Source organism: Pristis pectinata, chromosome 21 (assembly GCF_009764475.1).
Source record: "Pristis pectinata isolate sPriPec2 chromosome 21, sPriPec2.1.pri, whole genome shotgun sequence".
Taxonomy (NCBI): domain Eukaryota; kingdom Metazoa; phylum Chordata; class Chondrichthyes; order Rhinopristiformes; family Pristidae; genus Pristis; species Pristis pectinata.
Window position 1 is genome coordinate 28,914,132 of NC_067425.1, and position 23,227 is coordinate 28,937,358.

General features: G+C 41.9%; 1 protein-coding gene across 1 annotated transcript in view; it reads left to right on the plus strand.

The window, feature by feature from the left end:
* The window catches only part of tmem132e (transmembrane protein 132E), a 447,898-nt gene that overhangs the window by 245,140 nt on the left and 179,531 nt on the right, over positions 1 to 23,227 (plus strand). Inside the window, exon 4 of the mRNA XM_052035543.1 lies at positions 14,014 to 14,206. Coding sequence (XP_051891503.1) covers positions 14,014 to 14,206 — 193 coding nt within the window. The remainder of the gene's footprint in view (positions 1 to 14,013; positions 14,207 to 23,227) is intronic.

The window sequence follows — 23,227 nt, forward strand, 5'->3', positions numbered from 1 at the left end:
GGTTCAGGAAGCTTCCTGCTCCCTCTGGCTCACAATGAAATTAATAAAACATTTACAGAATTACCTCTGATGGCTGTAGATCATTTACAAAACTAGTTTTCTCCAGGCATGAATAGGCATTTTAATATCAGGTGCATGAGTTAGATATAATATAACAGAGCTTGAACTATGTTATCAGATCCCAACTGTTGAATATTTGTAAAGGTCTCAACTGTCCTACAAAAGTCTCCTATATTCTTCAAATTCTTGGAATTAAAGTAGTGATTGGTGCGAATTGGACTCTAATGGAGAGATCATTTCTCAGGTATATCTCTACCATTGTTTTAATCTACCCAAATGGCCTATTATCGTCTCATTCATGAAGTTACAACCTAGTCTTAAAATTTATTGGAAACTGAGGAGTGGGTGGAAGGAAACATATCATTTTCTCCAGAAAATAAATTTCATGTCTATTCTTGCATCTCCATTCATATATCCTTGAAAGCACCCATTGCTGAAAAATGTATTTTCATCTATTTATGTCTTTTCCCCTAAAACTAAATGTAATTTAATATTGGATAGGCTTGCCACAAGTTGCAAACATAGAGTAATATGAAATAGGGACAGGAATAGGCAACTTAGCCTTTTGAGCTTCCTCCACTATTTAATAAGATAGTAGCTGATCTGATTATCATCTCAACTCTGCATTCCCATCTCCTCGCAGTAACCTTTCACCCCTTTTCTTATCAATAACTCTGCTTTAGAAATATTCAAACACTGCTTTCACCATCCTTGGAAGAAGAGTTCCAAAGACTTATGACCCTCTGAAAGAAAAAAAATTAACCTCATTTGTCTTAAATGGGTGATCCCTTATTTCTAAACAGTGACTCATTAATTCTTCCAGAAGAAATTATCGTCTCCATATTTACCCTGTCAATATCCTTCATGATCTTTTATGTTTAAATCAAATACCCTCTCACTCTTCCAAACTCCAATGGATGCAAACCTGACCTGTCCAACCTTTCCTCATAAGGCAAATCAACTGTTCCAGTTTCTTCTCTGAACCGCTTCCAATGTATTAACATCTTTCCTTGAATAAGGAGACCAATACAATATTCCATTTGTTGTCTCATTAATCCCCATATAGCTGAAGGATAATCTCTATACTTTTATATTCTATTCCCCCCACAATAAACAGTAACTTTCTGTTGGTTTTCATAATTACTTAGTGTACCAGAATATTAACTTTCTGAGAAGTATGCAAAAAGACCCCCCGATCCCCTGCATCTCAGAGCTCTGCAGTCTCTCACCATTTAGATACTTCATTTACTCGATCTCTGCCACTCACTTATCTTTATCCCATTGGAGCCTCTTTGACCTCTTCACAACTTGCTTTCCCTCCTATCTTTGTGTCATTAGTAACTTAATCAATCTTAACTTCAGTGCATTCCTATACTGTTTAAATAGAACCATAGAACACTACAGCACAGAAAACAGGCCATTCGGCCATTCTAGTCTGTGCCGAAACGTTATTCTGCTAGTCCCATTTACCTGCACCCAGTCCATAACCCTCCAGACTTCTCCCATCCACTTATCTATCCAATGTATTCTTAAAACTTAAGAGTGAGCCTGCATTTACCACATCAGATGGCAGCCCATTCCACACTCCCACCACTCTTTGAGTGAAGAAGTTCCCCCTAATGTTCCCCCTAAACCTTTCCCCTTTCAACCTAAAGCCATGTCCTCTCGTACTTATCTCTCCTAATCTAGGTGGAAAGAGCCTACTCACGTTAACTCTGTCTATGCCCCTCATAATTATGTAAACCTCTATCAAATTTCCCCTCATTCTTCTACGCTCCAAGGAATAAAGTCCTAACTTGTTCAAACTTTCCCCGTAACTCAACTCCTGAAGACCCGGCAACATTCTAGTAAATCTCCTCTGCACTCTTTCAATCTTACTGATATCCTTCCTACAGTTAGGTGACCAGAACTGCACACAATACTCCAAATTTGGCCTCACCAATGATTTATACAACCTCACCATAACATCCCATCTCCTATACTCAATACATTTATGAATGCCAGGATGCCAAAAGCCTTTTTTACAACCCTGTCTACCTGTGACGCCACTTTCAGGGAATTATGTATCTGGACTCCCAGATCCCTTTGTTCCTCTGCACTCCTCAGTGCCCTACCATTTACTGTGTATGTCCTACCTTGATTTGTCCTTCCAAAATGCAACACCTCACACTTGTCTGCATTAAATTCCATCTGCCATTTTCTGGCCCATTCTTCCAGTTGGTTCAGATCCCTCTGCAAGCTTTGAAAGCCTTCCTCGCTATCCATTTTATTAAATTGCATACATTTATTAATACATTTTATTAAATTGCAGACTGTCACATGTCATAAATGTTGCTGTCACATGCCATAGCCTTCAATTAAGTTTTGAGGCATCAGCTTGATTGGGCTTGTGTTAGTTTTCTTAAAACTGTTGGTTACGATTGACCGCATGTACTGCCTGATGACAGTACACAATATGGTAGAATTGGGTGGAGAAGGATAAAGCTAGGTACATGACCAAGCTGTTTTGACTTGGATAAAATAAACTACAGTTCATGGGGCTTATAAAAAGAATATTAATAAGTTATCAACCTTGTCGCATGTTCTATTCCTACCACATTCATTTGTTTTTAACAATAATGTAAGCGTTTTTTTCAACTATATGGATATAATCATCCCATCACTCTATTCTGGGGGAGGAGTCTGAAGTCACATGTGCATAATTTCAGTAAGGATCAGGTGCTCATTCTACAGCCATTTGCTTCTCTGTGGGCCTGGTCTCGAGACTAAAAGGCAGCAGGGAATGTTTCCCATTTCATGCAGAATGAAGATGATGCTTTGAAAGAGCACATAAATGTAAAGACCCTTTATAGTGTGTAGATGCACTATGATAAATGGGCTTCAGGAATCACCATTAATTTGTACCATTAACAAATGGGGATATTGATAATATGTATTGATGATTTCTACTTCGTTACTGTTTTATGTCCAGTATCATACTGTTTAAAAATATAAGATATTTTAAATAATAACATGCACTTTAATTTATATTTGATAAACCTATCTTTTAATTTAGTTATTTTTCAGTGCTATTTCTTAACATGTGGTTTACATCCATGTAACTGTTCTGTTGCCATATGACTAAAGATGCACACTGAGACTCATGAAGAACAAATAAAAGTTCTGCAAATGAAATGCTGAACGGTTTAGATTGAGCTTGGGGCACAGGAAAGATGGTGAAGGAAGAAAGGCATTTCTTAAATCCTATTTGGATGTAAATGCACAAGGCTTGATCAGTAAGTCACGAAATTAGTAAGTCACCCATTTCTTAAATCTTAAATAGGTTAAAAATCATAGATTAATTCTTGATAGCATTATGGAATTTAACAAATTAAATGAATTTGGCTTGTAATTTTTTGTTTTTAATTTTTAAAAAGCATTTGGCATTTGTTATATTTAGAATGAGGATTGTCAGTATTGAATTCTATGTTTTAATAGTTTCTTGGATGGAATGATGGCTGGTGACTAGTGGTGTGCTGCAGGGTTTGGTGTTGGGACCCTTGTTATTTGTTATTTATATAAATGATTTGGATGCGAGTGCCTCGTGACACTTTGTTCATTCCATTCAACGTAAAATGCAGCAAGCAAAATATTAATGAAATAATTAGCATTGATTTCCTTCACAGTGATCATGTTTGTTAGACATTACAACCTAAATGTAATAAAATGGTCAATGCCAAATTACTAATACAGGTGACCCAGCATGAAGGCTGGTTGGGTTACAGACATTTGCCTTTACAGAATTCACAAATCACTACCCAAAAATCTGAAATACAGAATAAAATTCACTCTTACTGAATTTTTGTAGGCAAAAAATAAGTAAATACAAAAGGCAAAAGAAGCAACAAATTTTGTCTTTTTATTTTTTCAACTTGGATTTGTTGATGTGTGCGCAGATAAGGTGGCAGGAGTTTTTTGGTGTGGTAGGGTAATTCTGCTCTCTGGTAGATTTTTAAAAAGATTTTTCCATGTTATTTTCCATCAAGTTATTTGAAACACAGTCAACTGTTATTTGTTGCGAGTTACATCACTAAACTATATTACCCATATATGATACGTGATCTACTGTACTATATATGATAAGTGTATATCTCCACTCAGACTGAAGGCTGGAAGGTGATAAGTGGGGAGACAAGAGGCTGCCACCTACATCCAACCTTTCTTTCCCTCGACCCAACCCCCCCCCCCCCCCCCGCCAACCTGGATCCATCTTCTCTTTTTTTCCCCTCTCTCCTTATCTGTCTCTGAACCAAACCCAGCCTTCAGTTTGTTTTTTGCTCCAGATTACAGCATCTGCAGCCATTTCTGTCTCCATATGCATCTGCTGGCCACTTAAGAGATTTGCTTTGGAAACTGACAAGGCAGTCTCTTAAGTGTCCCCTCTCCTCCTGCCATGAACCAGCAGCTGCGGTGTTATCATTACTGTTGAGAGAAAGTCATTCTGTAGGAATGCATCTCCACATAACATGTGACAATGGGAAATAAGGTTTTGTGTTACAGAAAATTGTGATATGGACGATTTTCTGGGAAGGTGACCCCCCTCCCCATAACGTGGGGGTCGCCTTTGTGAAGGGTCAGCTTCTTCTGTGATGCTGCTTTCAACGAGCTATGCACTTCTACTCTTATGTGCCTCTGTTCCATTACACTCCCTACTGCCCTACCATTCATAGTATAAGTCCTATGCTGGTTTGACTTTCCAAAATGCATCACTTCACACTTAACTGTATTGAAATCCATTTGCGACTCCTTGGACCACTTCCCTAACTGATCAAGATCCCCCTGCAATCTACAATGACCTTCTTCACTACCAACAATGCCTCCTAATTTCGTGACTTACTGATCAAGCCTTGTGCATTTGCATCCAAATCATTTATATAAATAATGAGTAACAAGGGTCCCAACACCGAACCCTGCCGTACACCTCTAGTCACCAGCCTTCATTCCAAGAAACAGCCTTCAACCACTACCCTCTGCTTCCTACCTCCAAGCCAATTTTGAATCCACCTAACTGGCTGTCCCTGGATTCTGTGGGACCTAACCTTCCAGACCAGCCAACCATGTAGGACCTTGTGGAAGGCCTTGCTAAGGTCCAAATAGACAACATCCACTGCCCTACCCTCATTTACTCTTTTGGTTACCTCTTCAAAAAACTCTAAAAGATTCATCAAGCATGACTGACTCCTCCTAATCAAACATTATCTATCCAAATACTGGTAGATCCTGTCCCTCAGAATTCCCTCTAGAACTTCCCACCACTGATGTGAGGCTGACTGGCCTGTAGTTCCTTAGCTTGTCCTTGCTACCCTTCTGAAACAACAGAACAACGTTAGCCACCTTCCAGTCTTCTGGAACTTAACCACTGGCTAACAATGAAGCAAATATCTCCACAAGGGCCTTTGCAATTTCCTCTCTAGCTTCCCACAAAGTCCAAGGATGCACTCCGTCAGATCGTGGGGATTTATCCACCCTAATGAGCTGTAAGGCTGCAAATATCTCCTCCCTGGTAATATAAATTTTCTCCAAAAAATCTCCACTTGTTTCCCTTATCTCTTGAGTAACTATGATTTGTTCTTCAGTAAATATCAAAGAGAAATATTTATTGAAATCCCACCCATCTCCTGCGGCTCGAAACATAGGCGGCCCTGCTGATCTCTAAGGGGAGCTACACTCACCCTAGCCAACCTTTTACTCTTAATATAACTATAGAACCTCTCGGGATTTTCCTTAACCTTACCTGCTAGATCCATCTCATACCCTCTTTTTTGCCCTGCTGATTTCCCTCTTGTGTATTCTGAATCTTTTTGTTGTCATCAAGGGATTCACTCATCCCCGACCTCCTAAACCCAATGTATGCTTCCTTCTTTTTCCTCACCAGAGCCTCAATATTTCTCGTCAGCCAATATTTCTTGACAGATTTACCCATCACCCCAACAGGAACATGCTGCTCCTGAACTCTTAATATCACACTCCTAAAAGCCTCCCACTTGCAATTCACTTCCTTTCTCTTCAAACAGTCTCACCCAATCGACCTCTGCTAGATCATGCCTGATTTCCCCAAAATGAGCCCTGCTCCAGTTTAGGACCCTAACCTGTGGACCTGTCCTATCCTTTTCCATCACCGTCTTGAAACTAATAGAATTATGGTCACTGAACCCAAAGTGCTCGCCGACGGACACTTCTGCCACTTGCCCTACCTCATTCCCCAGGAGGAGGTCCAATGTTGTATCCTCTCTAGTATGTCCCTCTACATCTTGACTCAGGAAACTTCCTTGGACACACTTCACAAATTCCACCCCATCCAGGCCCTCAACACTGGGTGACCCAGTCAGTACTGGGCAAATTAAAATCTCCCACTAATACAGCCCTATTATCCTTACAACTATAATCAATTTCTCTACACACCTGCTCCTCAAGTTTCCGCTGACTACTGGGTGGTCTGTAATAAAGACCCTCTAGAGTGACCCTCCGCTTCTTGTTTCTAAGTTCTACCCATATGGCCTCACTAGACGATCCCCCAAGAATGTCATCTCTAAGCACTGCTGTTATGTCCTCTGTTATCAAAAGGATAAGATAAGATCTCTTTATTAGTCACACGTGCATCGAAACAACGTAATGCATCTTTTTGTGTAGAGTGCTCTGAGGGCAGCCCGCAAGTGTCGCCACACTTCCAGCGCCAACATAGAATGTCCACAACTTCCTAATCCGTACGTCTGTGGAATGTGGGAGGAATCCGGAGCACCTGGAGGAAATCCACACAGACACTCGGGGAGAACGTACAAACTCCTTACGGACAGCAGCCGGAATTGAACCCAGCTCGCTGGTGCTGTAATAGCGTTATGCTAGCCACTACACTACAGCAACACTCCCTCCTCACTTACCTGTACTTCTGTCACACCTGAAGCATCTGTATCCTGGAACATTGAGCTGCCAGTCCTTCCCTTCTCTCAGCCATGTCCCCAGGGCCAATCCATGCTCTTAGTTCGTCCACCTTATCTGTTAAGTCTTGTGCATTAAAATAAATGCAGTTAACTGAGTATCCTTTTCCCTCCCTTTACTGTGCCCCTAGCTATCCTGATTGCTAAACCTGCTCTCACTGGCTACAACTTTGTCTCAAGACTTGCTCCTGCTCAGAGTCCCACCCCCATGTAGCACTACCAAATTTCCCTGCAAGGATATTGGTCCCTATCTGGTTCAAGTGCAACCTGACCCTCTTGTACAGGTCGCCCCTGCCCTAGAAGAGATCCCAATGATCCAAGAACCTGAATCCCTGCCCCCTGCACCAGCTCCTCAGCCACACATTCATCTGGCCTATCTTTCTATTTCTGACCTCGCTAGCACATGGCACCAGGAGTAATCCAGAGATCACTACCTTCAAGGTCCTGCTTCTTACCTAACTCTCTGTACTCATTCTGCAGGACTTCATCCCTTGTTCTACCCATGTTGTTTGTACCAACGTGTACAATGACCTCTGGCTGTTCGCCCTCCCCCTCAATAATGTTCTGCAACTGCTCAGAGGCACCCTTGACCCTGGCACCCAGGAGGCAACACGCCATCCTGGCGTCTCTTCTGCGGCCACAGAATCTCTTGTTTGTTCCCCCTCACTATTGAGTCTCGTATCACAATCGCCCTGTCTGACTGCACCCTTTCCCTCTGAGCCTCAGAGGTGGTCACAGTGCCAGACACTCGACTGTTGCTGCTAGCCCCTGAAAGATCTGCCCCCATCGCACCACCCCCCCAAACAGTATCCAAAGAGGTATACCTGTTAGTGAGGGGAATGGTCACAGGGGAACCCTGCATTGTCTGCCTACTCCCCTTACTTTTCCTGGTGGTCACCCATCTAAAGCCTGCACCTTAGGTGTGACCACCTCAGTAAAGGTCTCATCTATGATATTCTCAGCATCCCAGATGATCCTGAGTACATCCAACTCCGGCTTCAGATCCTTGACCCAGTTTGTCTGTAACTAATTATTTCTGTAACTAACTTTCTGATCATGGGAAATTCTTTAAAATTTATGGGAGAATTTGTGTAAAGCCAGATTTCTGTATGTCAGATTTTCCATAATTCGGGGAGACCCTGTTACATTAAGTGGAAATGGCCAAAAGCATCAGTGCCAGGAGCATGCCTATGTACACTTGGGCCCAGTATAGGAGGAAATTCATCACTCATTTGCTCAAGGTTATTGCTGCAGCACTCAAATGCTAAGTAATGCATACATGGGCAGACACACATGGACAGACACGTCACACACTGCATAGTCTAATCCAGAGGGATGTTCAACACTGATGTGGGGGGATATTACTTTCAGCATTTTATTTAAACATGTTTAAGGCAGTGGCATCACAATGTAAAGACTACCAGATAATGATTATGAGTAGATTAAATTCAAAAAATGTGTCATATGATTTAACCTTATCTGCAAGGCTATTTGTTGTTGTACACAAGGCCTTATTTTATATTTTGAGGTATAGAGAACTTGATTGACAGCAGTTTAGAAGTTTCCCTTAATAGCATGGCTTTTTAGATCCTGGTTGACTGATTTTGGATCAGATATGATATACTGATGTTGTGGCTGATAATTCTTCCTGCAATTACGAAAGTAAGGCAAAACCAATTGGTTTGGAAAGGCTGGAATATGTGGAACATTTTTAGGGCAACTAAGCTTGGTGGGGAGAACACATTCTAATCCACGGACAGTGCTGATTTATCACAGAGCATGACGAATAAGAGCTTTTTACCATTTTTCGCAGTGGAGATGATGGGGAACAATGTTACTGAGGACTGGCAATCATGAGAATGGAGTGGAGTGGAATGTGCGTGACACAAGGCACATTGTATCATAAAGTTGACTGTCCACTGGTTACTTTGCTATTAAAGACTCCATACTGGGGCATTGTTTTCTGCCGCTGAAGACATGAAAAGTGTCCAGGTTCTTCAGTGTGATTGGTTTAGCCAAATGTGAGCATGAGGGTACAAAATCTAATGACCATAGATTTCTGGGTTTCCACAGATACATTTAGAATTTTGACAAACAGCCATTGACTTTCTAACCCTGAGTCTATCTTTCTCCAGTTAAGAGACACACGATTTACAATACGTAATTCCTCAAAGCAGTGAAGAAAGCTGACTGAAATATATTATGCCTTTCTGCCTGAGAAGAATAACAAAGCGGAAACACTTGTTGTCTAAATGCTGTTCCTAACTCCAAGAAGGAAACAGTGTAACAGAACCACATGGTTGCATGAATGCTGTTCTCAACCTAATAATAAAGAATGCAACATAAACACCTGGGAGAAGATTAACATCTATCGCAATTTAAGGGCAGATGAATGAGGGAGTGACCAGTATTGTGAAAGTGAATTACAATTTAGTGCTGAAATATGCATTCTGAAACATTAACCATCACGGTTCAACTAAATGTGTGGCCTTCATTGATATGGCATATAGACTGACAGAGTAGCTGAGGTCAGCTATCAATGGCTTCAAAAAGTCCATTCAATCTATTTCTTATGACCTTCATTATTCTTCTTGGGGTTAAGAGTAGCATTCACACAGACAGGTGTTCCATTTTAATCAATTTCCTTCACTGAGGAATTATGTTGCATCATTAATGTATGTTTCTTTCAAGGAGAGACATAATTCCAGGGTTAGAAAGTCAGCACTAATGAACTACCCACAAATGCAGGTAGGGGGGAGAAGAAAATGCTGACCTGTTAATGATACCCGTCACCCACAAGTGAAAAAGAAATCTGAATCCCAAAGGTGGCAAGTTTGCATGTTGTCGTCGCTCTGTTACCCATCACAACAGTGCCCTTCTTCACAAATAATGAAAACCAGAACCAAGCAAATCAACATGATTATCTGCATAAAAATCATTGACTCATAGATTCCTTCAATTCCTATCCTCCATGTACCCTTGCCTGCCTTACTACTTCTTTGCAGTGCTTCCTCAGTGGCAGAGCCAAGTTCATGATAACTGGTCTCTTGGAGTGGAGGATATTGCAAGTGGCTATAAAGGATGACTGCAAGCAGCACTGGGTCCAGAGAGGCTAGCTTTGGACCACATTATAAGCAGGACAAAGAGCACCTATCTGGACTACCTGGTTGACAGACAACCGAAGGGGCATAATTGAAGCAATAGTGATGAGAATGAGAATCTTCCGAGAGAAGACTGCCTGTTTCCACTGCATTCCTAAAAGCAGAGTGTCAACTATCTTAGCAGCACTCCAAAACACTCTCAAAGACCATGGCAACAGTGGAACCAAGAGGTGTGATGGCAGTATTCTGAGGTTGGCTGCAAACTGGAATTCTACTGAAACATACGAACACTTGGTAGCTTCTGCCTTTGATTTTAGTGGCTATGTTCTTCTGTCAGACATTGCATCATGTTTGGTCTTTTAAGTGCTAACATGGGACTGTCTACTGCATTCATGTTGGAAGTAATGGGCTCTTGGCTGCATACAAGCCACGTGCAAGGTTGGAGCTAGACCCAGCATGTCTCCACACCCTGAACCTCTAGGTACCTTGCATAGGTTTTCAGGTAGAATGTCCCAAATTTTTATATGTGGATGCACATGAGCTTTCACCTTTAAACTGGCGCATCAGGTCCTCGTCTCAGTCCACCGGAGCAGATCTGGTGTGTGAATTTACTCCACAACAGTTTTTTTTTCTTGTCTAGACTGGAAAAGTCTGCTTATGGATGGCAACTCACCAGTTACGGATCCCACTGCTAAACTGCCTCTATTATATATAAAGTGCAAGGATGTGCTGGTGGATATGACTGTTAGATTTATTGACGTGGTGTTGTCTTCTTCCTCTTCTGAGTGATGGTGCTAGACCTGGCAGGTTGTACTTGTTGCGTATCTGTAATGAGAAAAGCAAAAAGGATATGGTCATGATGAGGGCAGATGACAGAAAAGCATTTAAATAACCTTTCTCCTATGATGTAGAATAGATTGTGGGTTATTGTCAAATGGTAAGATTCAATATGAGCATATCTTCATCCTTAATGATTTCCTGTTGACTCTTCACAGACCCTGTGGCAGCTGAGTTCATGACACCCAACGGTGTCATTTCAGTACAACTTCACCTGTGGGAATAGAAGGGCCATTAGCAGTCTACTGGTGGAAACTGTGATTGAGTGTCTACTACGTTAGAGGTTTGCTATGTTGAAAAGTGCGTGGGTGTAAACTGTGGGATTTGTACACCAGAGAAAATTAAAGTGTTTGTTAATATAGTTGTTGGTTAATGAGAATTTAGTGGCTATGTTCATTAACCTTTACCAAAACCATGAGGTCATGAAACTTTTTCTGCACCGGGACCAGGTGCTAAGAACTTTCAAGTACTTACCTCTCTTTTAGTCTCCTCCCACTGCTAGTTCATCTAAGAATCCTGACTGGTTGCATCATGTTCTGGTACGGTAATTCAAATACGCAGGAATGCAAGAAGCTGCAGAGAGTAGTGGACTCAGTCCAATACATCACGGGCACATCCCTCCCCACCATCGGTAGTGTCTGCATGAAGTGTTGCCTCAAGAGCGTAACATCTATCATCAAAGATCGTCTCCATCCGGGCCGTGCCATCTTCTTGCAGCTACCATTGGGCAGGAGGTACGGAAGCCTGAAGTCCCACAACACTAGGTTCAAGACCAGCTACTTCCCTTCAGCCATTTGGCTCTTGAACCAAGCTACACATTCATAATCTCTACCTCAATAAAGCAATACTATGACCATTTTGAACAACAATGGACTTTGGTTTTTTTGTTCTAATTGTGTTTTTTCTTTTAAAAATTGTGTATAATTTTTGTTTAATTTATGTTCTCCTTGCGAATGTTGTGCATCTGGTGCTATATCCCTGTGATGCTGCTGCAAGCAAGTTTTTCACTGAACCTGTGCATACCCGTACTTAGGCATATGACAATAAACTCGACTTTGACTTCAAGCCCTTTGTGGCTTCCAGGGTCCAAAAAAGTCCAGGTCTTTCTTCTGAATTTCAACCTTTTCTATCATAATCTCAAGGACTACATCAATGAAATAGGCTACCCTTTCCTAGGTCTGTGCTGCTTATTAGGGCCTGCCAAAGGGTACATTGGCTTCCAGGAATGCTGGGTTCAATGTTGACTCCCCGTTAAGAGATCCAGGCTGATGTAAAATAGCATAGATTGATTTTATCTAATGCCTAGGACTTGGGTTGTACAGCTGGTTGAGCCACTGTCTCTCAGTACCAGAGACCTGTGTTCAATTCTGACCTCGAGTGCTGTCTGTGTCAAATTTTCATGTTCTCCTTGTGACTTTGTGAGTTTCCTCCCATATGCCAAAGACCTGGGTTGGTAGGTTAATTGGCTACTGTAAATTGCCCCTAGTATGTAGGTAAATGGCAGAATTTAGGGAGATAGTTGAAGAGAATGTGGGGAGAATAGAAAGCAGGATTAGTGTAAAGGGGTGGTTGATGGTCAGCGTAGACCAGGTGGACTGAAAGGCCTATTTCCGTGCTGTACCTCTCCATGACTCTATGACTGCTGAAATTGTGCGTATTTTGCATGTGCTAATGGGAAGACTCTTACTGGGCACCTCCTAATTTCTTGGGTTCTTGCACGAGTTTGCACATGATGAGTGGCACCTGATTTCCCCCACACAATGCCATTTTTGCACAGGTTTTACACAAATTTAAATTGGTAGACCCTGGTGTCCATGAAGCAAAATGTGACATGTAGTGAGTCACATGGGAGACATACACGGGCTTGTGGAGTGGATAGTTAGAATGCAAAGAAATTTGGTATGGTGAAGGGTGAGGTAGTTTATTTTTCTGCAGAATTATGGAAACTACTACCTTCTGTGTAAGGTAAGAAACCAATATTGATAGGGAAACAAAGAGGATTAGGGAATAGAGATCACCCATTTGGATGGTTTGGATTTGTTTTGAAACTAATCTAGCAGTAAATTAGATGTGTATTAAGTGGGAAAAATATTATTTAATTATTCATTGCATGGTTCCTGGACTAATATGTTTATTACAGTATAGCCTTTAGTAATAACTAGTGTGGCATTAATTTTTATTAATCTAATACATATTAGAAAATACTATTTTATAACAAAAATAAATTGATAAATTTTATTTTGTAACAACAATTTTCAATGCTCTATTTATTTGGATGATGGATTCTTGGATTTTCACAATTTGAGTTTTAACAATATTTCAAATAATTTGCGGAACCGGTTAAGCATGATTTTTCAAAAAAATAATCATACTCATTTCTCTGTTCTGGTTATAGCCTATTGGTACTCGGAAGCACCATTATAACCATTCCTCTCTGCTGAATTGGCTCACCATCCAACTGGCTGGTCCCATTTTGGGGATGTCAAAATTCAAAAATCATCTTGGAATTTAGCCATGTGCTTACACTTAATTGTCTCTGAACTCTGATATTTTAATATAGGTGTGAGATCAGAGTCTGCAGATTGGCAAGATTTATGCCATCAGATTATGCTGATTCAATGTAAATACGAAATTTGTTCAGTAACTAGCTGCAAAGTAAATTGGGTATGTGTTAAGTAAGAAAAATATTATTTCATTGCTCATGCTGGAAAGCGGGCGTGCACGTATTGTCATTGCAGTGTCGCCTTTAGTGATAAATAGCATAAAATAATAATTATTAATGAATATTATTTATGATTTAGTTACACTATAGGAGGAAAGGCAGAGGGAAATTTAGATTCCTTAATTTTGAGGCGCTAGCACAGATTGATTAAAGCACTTATCTCTGCAATGAGCTTTGAGAGCTCATCGGGGTTTCTGCGCACTGTTTTTACAAGGCTCATAAGAAAGTCAGGTATATAAATAAATTGAAGTAGTAAAATCTTTTAAACTGTTTTAATATTTTAAATGCAAAACCTAAAATTGAGTTAATTTCTTAACAGAGGAGCTGCTCAGCCCAATGAAATTATTCAATTGAACTTTGAAATGGAAAATTTTACCAGCCAGTCAGTGACAAGACGAATTATGTGGCACGTTGACTACCGTGGGAAAAATCCTCCTCCAGATTCTGACAAAGTGGTGACAGAATTAACTGTGATTCAAAAGGACATCCGGGCTATTGTACCACTCTCTATGGTGAGTGCTTTTACCATCTTCCTTTTCTCTTTCCCAACCTACTGTCCTGACTGTTATCACTCATGAAACATATTTTTCCAATTCCAAGGCATCCAATAACTTAAATGGAAAATATGAGTAAGATTTTGCTTTTGAGTATGGTACACATTTTTAATTTCCAAGCATGCTGCTTAAGGATTCATTCATGTGATGTAGTCATATACATTTATTTCAATTGATTTATGCTGACAAGGTGACACAATTATACTTCCAATGCTTTTAACTTTAAAACAATAAACCAAGCCTCAATATGTACAAATTTAGTAGACCTCTTATGCATGAGATTACAATCTTTTGCATTCACCAGCTCAGGATCCCGACCTCACTTCCCTATTGAACATGCTAAGTTCCCTTACTCTGTCGAACCTACAAAGAATGCAATGGTATTGTGCCTGTCATAATACCATAATTACAAATGAAAGTCACCTATTAAAATTACGTGTATCCAGAAATTAGATTATCACCCCTAAAAAGGAGGCAGTAACTCTGGCACAATGCATTTTTTTCCCAGGTTGACTTTCAAGATAATGGATGAAATTCTTGTTCAAAGTAGTGGTTGGAATTCTTTTTCAAACTGTGCACATCATGGTATCATGGGTGAGACAGGTTGCCATCTCTGAAGCTTAAATATTGTTATTACAATGAAATGCCAGTCACAGTTGTGCCTATCCTGTTTGTTTTTTGTTCTGTTTTCCAAATCTGACCACAAGTCAGAGACTCAAGGTTATTCTTTATTTTATAAATGCTATAATTCTGATCATTCAAATGTAAATGAACACAAAGTCACTGATGTTAATCAGAACATAATAGCAACATATTTGGTGAAAATTGTGTTGAAACCATGGAATTGTTATCTGGTGAATGAAACTGGGCAGGTCAAATAATGACCACTTTAAGTATTGATTGATGTTATTATGGCAATATTATATTGGGAACCAGGGAAGTTTTTCATAATATTGGAAATTGTACCTGTGATTGTCCATCTTTCCAAAGGGATTAAGTTATTTAGAAAAGTCCATAGGATAAAGATTATATATATTCTGTGAAAGGTATGGGCTAAGAAATTCAGATGGATGAATAGAGGTGCATAGTACGATTCTTGCATCTCAGTAGTGAGAGCCTGGGCATCCTGATATCGAACCTCAGACCACATTTACACCAAGCTGGTGTGGTGGGAGGACTCTGCTGGTGAAGAATAAGCCAGAATTGCTTGTCATTAGGGTCACTCTGGCCATTTTGTTAAATGAAGACTACTGGAAAGAGGGTGTGATAGGTAATGGAGACTGGGAAAGGATCCTTTTGTAACGGCCCGTACACACGGGACTCGAACCGCCATCGACGGCCACACATCATGAGCGAACCACGGGGCGGGCCTTCCAGCGGGGACCTTACGTCAGGTCCGCCCCTCGTGGGCCCGGAGAGGTTCTCGGGTACTTCTGGGCGCGCACATTTTGTTCTGTGAAGTAAAGTGTGCTTTCGAACTCAACCTCCTCGTCTCCGAGTTTTTCCTCGGAAACGCGCTGCGACCGGCTACATTTAGTGACCCCGACGCTTTTAGACGGCATCTGGAACCCACAACATGCATTCTAGTGACTCACACAACAGTCTCGCTCAGGCTCCTGACTTTCTGGGTCTCATGGACTCGGTGGGGCGAGGCCTGGTTTTCGTTTTCATCTACTTAGACGATATCCTGGTAGCCAGCAAGTCACACCAAGAGCACGTGGCACATTTGCACCAACTCTGCCAATGCCTGAGCAACCACGGACTGGCAATCAACCCGGCGAAGTGCCAGTTTGGGTGAACAGAGATCGACTTCTTGCGCCACGGAGTCAATCGGCATGACGCCGCCCCTCTACCGGACAAGGTCCAGGCCATCCACCAGTTTCCCAAACCCAGCGCGGTCAAGGGCCTGCAGGAATTCGTGGGGATGGTAAACTTCCACCATTGTTTCGTGCCGGCAGCAGCACACATTATGAGGCCCTTGTTCGGTCTAATGGCCAGCAAGGCCAAAGAGGTGGCATGGGACGCGGAGTCCACAGAGGCTTTCAAGCGGGCCAAAGAGGCATTGGTGAAGGCGACCCTCCTGGTACACCCGAGAGTCAATGTACCTACGGCGCTCACAGTCAACGCTTCCGACACAGCGGTCGGCGGAGTCCTGGAGCAGCTCGTTGAGGGCCAGTGGTGACTGCTCGCCTTTTTCAGCGGACACCTGCGACCGCTGGAGGTTAAGTACAGCGCTTTCAACAGGGAGTTGTTAGTGCTTTACCTGGCTATCCAGCACTTCCAGTATTTCCTCAAAGGAAGGGATTTCACCGCGTATACAGACCACAAGCCCCTCACCTTCGCCCTTGCAAAGGTATCGGACCCATGGTCGGCTCAGCAGCAGACACACCTCTCCTTTATTTCGGAGTTCAACACAGACGTCCACCACATCGCAGGGAAGAACAATGTGGTTGTCGACACGCTGTCCTGCCCCCACATTCACTCAGCAACCATCTCGTCCCCAGGGATTGACTACACGGCGCTGGCGGAGGCGCAACAGGCGGACAACGAGATCCCGGCTTACTACACCGCCGTTTCGGGACTCCAGTTGGAGGACGTCCCTGTCGGCCCGACAGTGGCTTGGCTCCTGTGCGACACGTCCACTAGCAAACCCCGGTCCGTGGTACCAGCAGCATGGAGGCGCCGGGTGTTCGACACGCTACATGGCCTGACCCACCCGTCCATCCGGGCGTCCATCAAATTGGTAGCGGACAAGTTTGTCTGGCACGGTTTGCGCAAGCAGGTCGGGCACTGGGCCAGGACCTGCGTACACTGCCAGACCGCCAAAGTCCAGCGGCATGTGAAGGCCCCCCTCCAGCAGTTCCAGCCGACGCTCGTGAGGTTTCGGCACATCCACGTGGACATCGTCGACCCCCTGCCTGTCTCCCAGGGTGCCAGGTATATCTTTACCATGGTCAACAGGTTCACCAGATGGCCGGAGACCGTGCCGCTAGCAGACACGTCCACCGAATCCTGCGCCAGGACACTCATCGCAAATTGGATCGCCAGGTTTGGACTCCTAGCAGACATCACCTCTGACAGAGGAGCACAGTTCACTTCAGGTTTGTGGACAGCACTGGCGCAGCTCCTGGGCACCCGGCTACATCACACCACGGCGTACCATCCCCAGTCCAACGGTTTGGTCGAGCAGTTCCATAGGCACCTCAAGTCGGCCCTGATGGTGTGCCTCAGGGGCCCCAACTGGACAGATGAGCTCTCCTGGGTCTTACTGGGCATCCGCACGGCCCCCAAGGAGGACCTGGGCACCTCCTCGGCAGAGTTGGTCTACGGCACCCTCCTGACGGTCCCGGGCGAGTTTATGCCAGAGGTCCAGCAGGGACGCCGGCAGAGGTGCTGACGAGGCTGTGGGACAAGATAGGGACACTGGCACCAGTTCCGACCTCCAGGCATGGCACTACACCATCCTTTATCCCTAAGGACCTCTGGGGTTGCGAGTGCGTTTTCATTTGCAGGGGCATGCACAAGTCACCCCTACAGCGACCGTACAAAGGACCCTTCAAGGTGATCCAGCACAATGGGTCTACGTGTGTCGTGGAGGTGGATGGTCGTGAGGAGACTTTTACAGTGGACTGCCTGAAACCGGCGCATTTGGACATTGAGCAACCGGTGAGGGTACCCATGCCGGCGAGGCAGGCCACCCAAGTGGGACACACAGACTGGGGGCCCCACACCCCTGATGAACGTTTCTGGGGGGGAGGTGGTGTAATGGCCCGTACACACAGGACTTGAACCGCCATCAGTGGCCGCGGGCGGACGCGCAGGAGCGCGTTGTGAGCGAACCGCGGGGCGGGCCTTCCGGCAGGGACTTTACGTCAGGTCCACCCCACGTGGGCCCGGAGTGGCTCTCGGGTACTTTTGGGCGTGCGCGTTTTGTTCTGTGAAATAAAGTGTGCTTTCGAACTCAACCTCCTTGTCTCCGAGTTTTTCCTCGGAAATGCGCCGCGACCGGCTACACTTTGCCATTTTTTTTTGCTTTGATCATTTATGATTTACTCTTGCTGAGTGCATAATAGAGGACAGTAGTTGTAGACAAGAGAACTCTTCATTGAAGTCAGGCAAAAAATTAGTGATATCAGGCTGGTTGATCAGAGTCCACTTAAACAAATTGTTTTTTCCAGTGACCTCAGCCACTGGTCACTCAATTTAATCCTTTTCAATGAAACACAGAAAGTAAATGGGATAGGATATGAATTTAGGCAACATGTTAAGATTATGATTTTAAAAATAATCTTCAGCCAGGTAATATGTAATAGTGTTGTGCAGGCGTTTGACGTAACCAGGGAATAAGATAATTTAAGTCATGACTGAAGTGGTTGATCAATGTCAGTCAGCTCCCTGCATGAATAGCATTTCACTAATGTCATAAACTATAATGTAAACATAGTTTGTGTATTGCAGCCAACTTAATGCTAATTAGTATTGTTATTGGCACTTTGTCCCTGTGTGATCCTACCCTCAACTGTGATTGCACAAGTTCATTTTACAAAGAAATTTTGCAGATAACAGAGAAAAAAGTGACTTTCATCCCATTGTTTTGAGTGATCATACACAATGTTACATTCTAACTAACTAAAGCATGCATTTCCCCAAAGAGACTTTCACATCTATTGACCAAGTATATATTTCAAAACCCAAATCATACAGAAAACAGGATACCTACAATGGGACACGGGCTCTGTGCTTCTCCTCTCCCTATCGTAAACTTTTACAAATGTGAAGTTACAATTCATAGTGATAAGATTAAAAGGCAGGCCAAAATGGGGGAAAAAAGCTTTAAAAAAATGACCTCTACAATTTCAAACTGACAGGACCCATGTAAAAGGTAATTATGGTCTTGGTATGAGTTAACAGCATTTCTGAGGAATTCATTTCAGCTTTATAAAGCTCACGGCTATGTAATCACATTGCTGTTAACAAATCTTAACCACTGAGTAAGAGGCATACTAAGAAATAAATAAATAAAATTGATTCATACCATGACAACTCAGGAGACTTGTTCCAATCAGTTCTCTGTTCCCTAAGGCTCACAAAACAGACTGAGGAAGTGTAGTTGGAATTATACAGCAGAGGAAATCAATATTACCATCCCTTACAGCAATTTTTAATAATACAGCAACTTGGCACACAAGGTGGGGATGTTATAACTCCCATCTCATCAGGGGACCATAATTTAGTATCATTTGAACCTGAGACAATATCAGCTGGTCTGTGCTTTAAAAATGAATCCCAAGTCTCCTTTACAACCTACATCATACCTGCTGTAAATCAGCTATAGCCTAGTTTAAAAATATTCTTTATGGTGAGTGGACAATCGGATGAGATCCTAAGAGAGTGGTTCTGATCCTTCAGACTTCAGAGGAAATCAGATGCTGTGGAATTCAGGTTGCCAATTTACTATGTCCCTTTTTAGGTCTTTGATGCAGGCCAATTCACCACCCCACCACCTCTCAGCAAATGCTTAACATAAAACCACGTGAGCAACAACACAAATGATCTCTTTCTGATGTCCTGTATAAACACCAAACCTGTGTAACAGCACTGGTTTACTTTTCTACTGATTTCTTCACAAAATTCTAAATCAAACCAAATGTAGCATGGTCTTCTGGAATGAATGAATTGGATGTATTTCTTGAGAAGTATATGGTATTCAGAGGTTCAAGACAACTCTACAAGGTAAGTGATATATTTTTCTTTGAGTCATTTATCACACCAAAGCAAACAATGGCATGAAGTTACCTGCACCCAGTTTCCATTAATGCTACGTAAAATAAGAACAACAAATCTGAGACCGATCTCCTAAACCTCTTTTCCCAGAGGAAAGTGTATTATCCCCATTTAATATAGTTTGTGGGAATTTTTAAAGTAGTCTTCTAAGAAGGCTTATCATTTAGCTATATTTCTGATGGCGTTTTCCTCTGGTTAAATTATACTCACTGTTCACTTGTTCCATCCTGAAGATTTATTACTAGAAACTTGCATTTAATCCAGTATCTTCTTGTGATGATTATATTAACATCAGTATTATATTATTCAATTTAATCTCTTTACCTAATTATAACCTTCCTTCCCTCTTGGACTTTTATAAACAACGTTTTCAACATTCATTGGTAGACATTTGTTTAAGATATGAACATGTGATCATACATGAAGAGCTGTCTTTCATACAGAGGTAGTTGGCTACTACTAAGTATCACTCCAGCAACTAGTGGAATAACTGTTTACAGGTTACCCATGCGGTACAGCAGTTTGGGTAATGAAAATTCACCCTTACAGAATTCACAAATCACTACCAAAGATTCTGGAATACAGAACAAAAATTCACTCTTACGAAATTTATGTGAAAAAAGTAAATAACTGAACACTTTTTTTAAGCTCTAATTTCTTGATGAATGCACAGATAGCGCAGCTTCATGTCACGGAAAATTGCAATACAGACTGTTTGCTAGGACTGCGAACCAACCTCACCTCCCCATAATGTTGCCACTTTCACTGGGATGTATTATTAGATGGTGTGGTCAGGTATATAATACTACACATGCACATGATGACTGTGATTCTCCACATGCTATTCATGAATGTCTCCTCTGCTTTGTCCACTTAACAATTAGTATGTTGTCTAATGAGCAACCAGTGACTGTCTTCATGGAAAAAGTATAGGGAGTTTGTCTGGGGCCAAGGTAGTTTCAAAGTGGTGGAAGGTAAGAGCCTATTCTTGCAATCATGATTCTGAAAGATCTTCAGTATGTTCCAGGTCATTGTTGATGATTGACAAGGCAACTTGGCTTGTAAAATGAAATCTGAAGAGAACAGTCTTTTTATTGTGACTGGGATTATTTTACTTTGGACGAGCAGTGGAAACTTTGCTAATTCCCAGTAATTTTAATTCTGCAGTTTTAACTCTGAAGTGTGCAAAAAAAATCAGAGGGATTACATATGATGTGGGATCCTTAAGCCTTTGCACTTCTAACCTAGACAAGAACATCGCAGACGATAGATGTAAAAAAAATGCAATGTCATCCACTGTGGTGCACAAAGCATTTGTTAAATGATGAGAGATTGAGTAGTGTTAATGTTCAAAAAGACTAGTGTGCTTGTGCACAAGTTACTGAAGGCCAATATTAAGAGCAGCAAATGGTATGTTGGTCTTTATTAAGAGAGGATTTGAATACAGGAATAAGGAAGTATTATTGCAATTCGTCCTTGGCGAGAATGCACCTGGACAGCTGTGTCTCCTTACCTTAAAAAGGATGTACTTACCAGTGAAGATTCACTCGAGTGGTTCCAGGGATTGGGAATGGTTTGCTGTTTGAGGAGAGATTGAATAGACTGGGGCTGCATTCTCTAGCATAATAGAAACAAAAAAATGCTAGAAATACTCACCAGGTCAGGCCATATCTGTGGGAAGAGAAACAAAGCTAATGTTTTAGGTTGATTGGTGTTTCAGGTCAAGTTTTTTGATTTTAAAAGTATTCTCTAACGTTGAGAAGATCTCATGGAAACCTAGAAATTCTTTAAGAGGTTAGCTGCAGAGAGGATGTTTCCTCTGGCAGAGAAGACCAGAACCAGGGGCAGAGTTTCAGAATAAGGGAGAGGTCATTTAAGGGAAACGAGAAGAGATATTTCTTCACTCAGGCATCTTCCTCAGATCCCCTCTAAATCTTTTACCCCTTATCCTAAATCTTTGTCCTTTAATTTTATCAACCTCTGAAATCCTCCTGAATTTAGCAAAGAGGGATACAATTCTAATACATTTACAGTTTGTTTGAAGTACTGTTTAGAGGTAGATTTCACTGGATCTAATTTGGTGCTGAGCTTCCATTATTTGTGCCCCTGCTCCACAGAATGAATTTCCTTAAAGGTAATTTTTATCATCATGATACCTTTCAGTATACATCTGCTGTACATTCTACTGGTTCAAATATCAGGAAGGCGACATCCATCATTAAGGACCCCCACCATGTCCTCATTTCATTGCTGCCATTAGGCAGGAGGTACAGGAGCCTTAAGACCCACAGCTCAAGGTTCAACAACAGCTTCTTCCCCACTGTCATCAGGTTCTTAAACCGACCTGATAAATCTTAACACCACCTCGGACTATATTTCTTTTATACTCTCTCTCTCTCTCAACTTGCACTAATGTTATGTTTATTTTGTTTATTTTTGTTGTGTAGGTTATGTATAATTTATGTTGATTTAACTTTGTTAACTTATGTTTGTCGTGTTTGTAATGTACTGTGCTGCTGCTGCAAAAAGCTAATTTTCATGGCACTTATACCCTGGGTATGTATGTTCATGGCAATAAATTTGAACTCTTACTTCAGCATTCCTGGTATGACTTTAACATTCAGTGACTATTCAATAGAAACCCATTCTTATCATTGGCTTGGTTTTACAACTCAGCTGATTCTTGATACTGCTTGAAGTGAATCAAATTGGCTGAAGAATAGCTACTATATTGGTGGGGATCTCAGGAGGAAGCTGAGATGGAATATTTATTTTACACTTCTGTCATACAGATGCCCTTGCCTACTTTTATTCTTTTCTATCCAATCATAGCAATAATGTCCCTATCCACACAGTAACCTCTACTGTACGTTCAAGTTTTATCCTTGGCCATTCCTTTTTCAGTTGACATGTTACCACTCAAAGACACCACTCAAAAGTACATGGGTTTTGTATGCATGCTGTTTCTAACATGTTAGACTGCTTATTAACACATTCAGTAATCACAAGAAGCCATTTGTTTCAACTAAAATTTGCTAAAATCTAACTCATTGTCTTCAATGCCTGCCTCAAAATTTACTTCCTAGTCATTAATTCTGTCTCTCTCTGGCAACTGTCTGAGGCAGATTGAAACTGTTGTAGCCTTGGTAGCATATTTGACTCTGAGATGAATTTCCGGCCTTTTACTTGTTCATC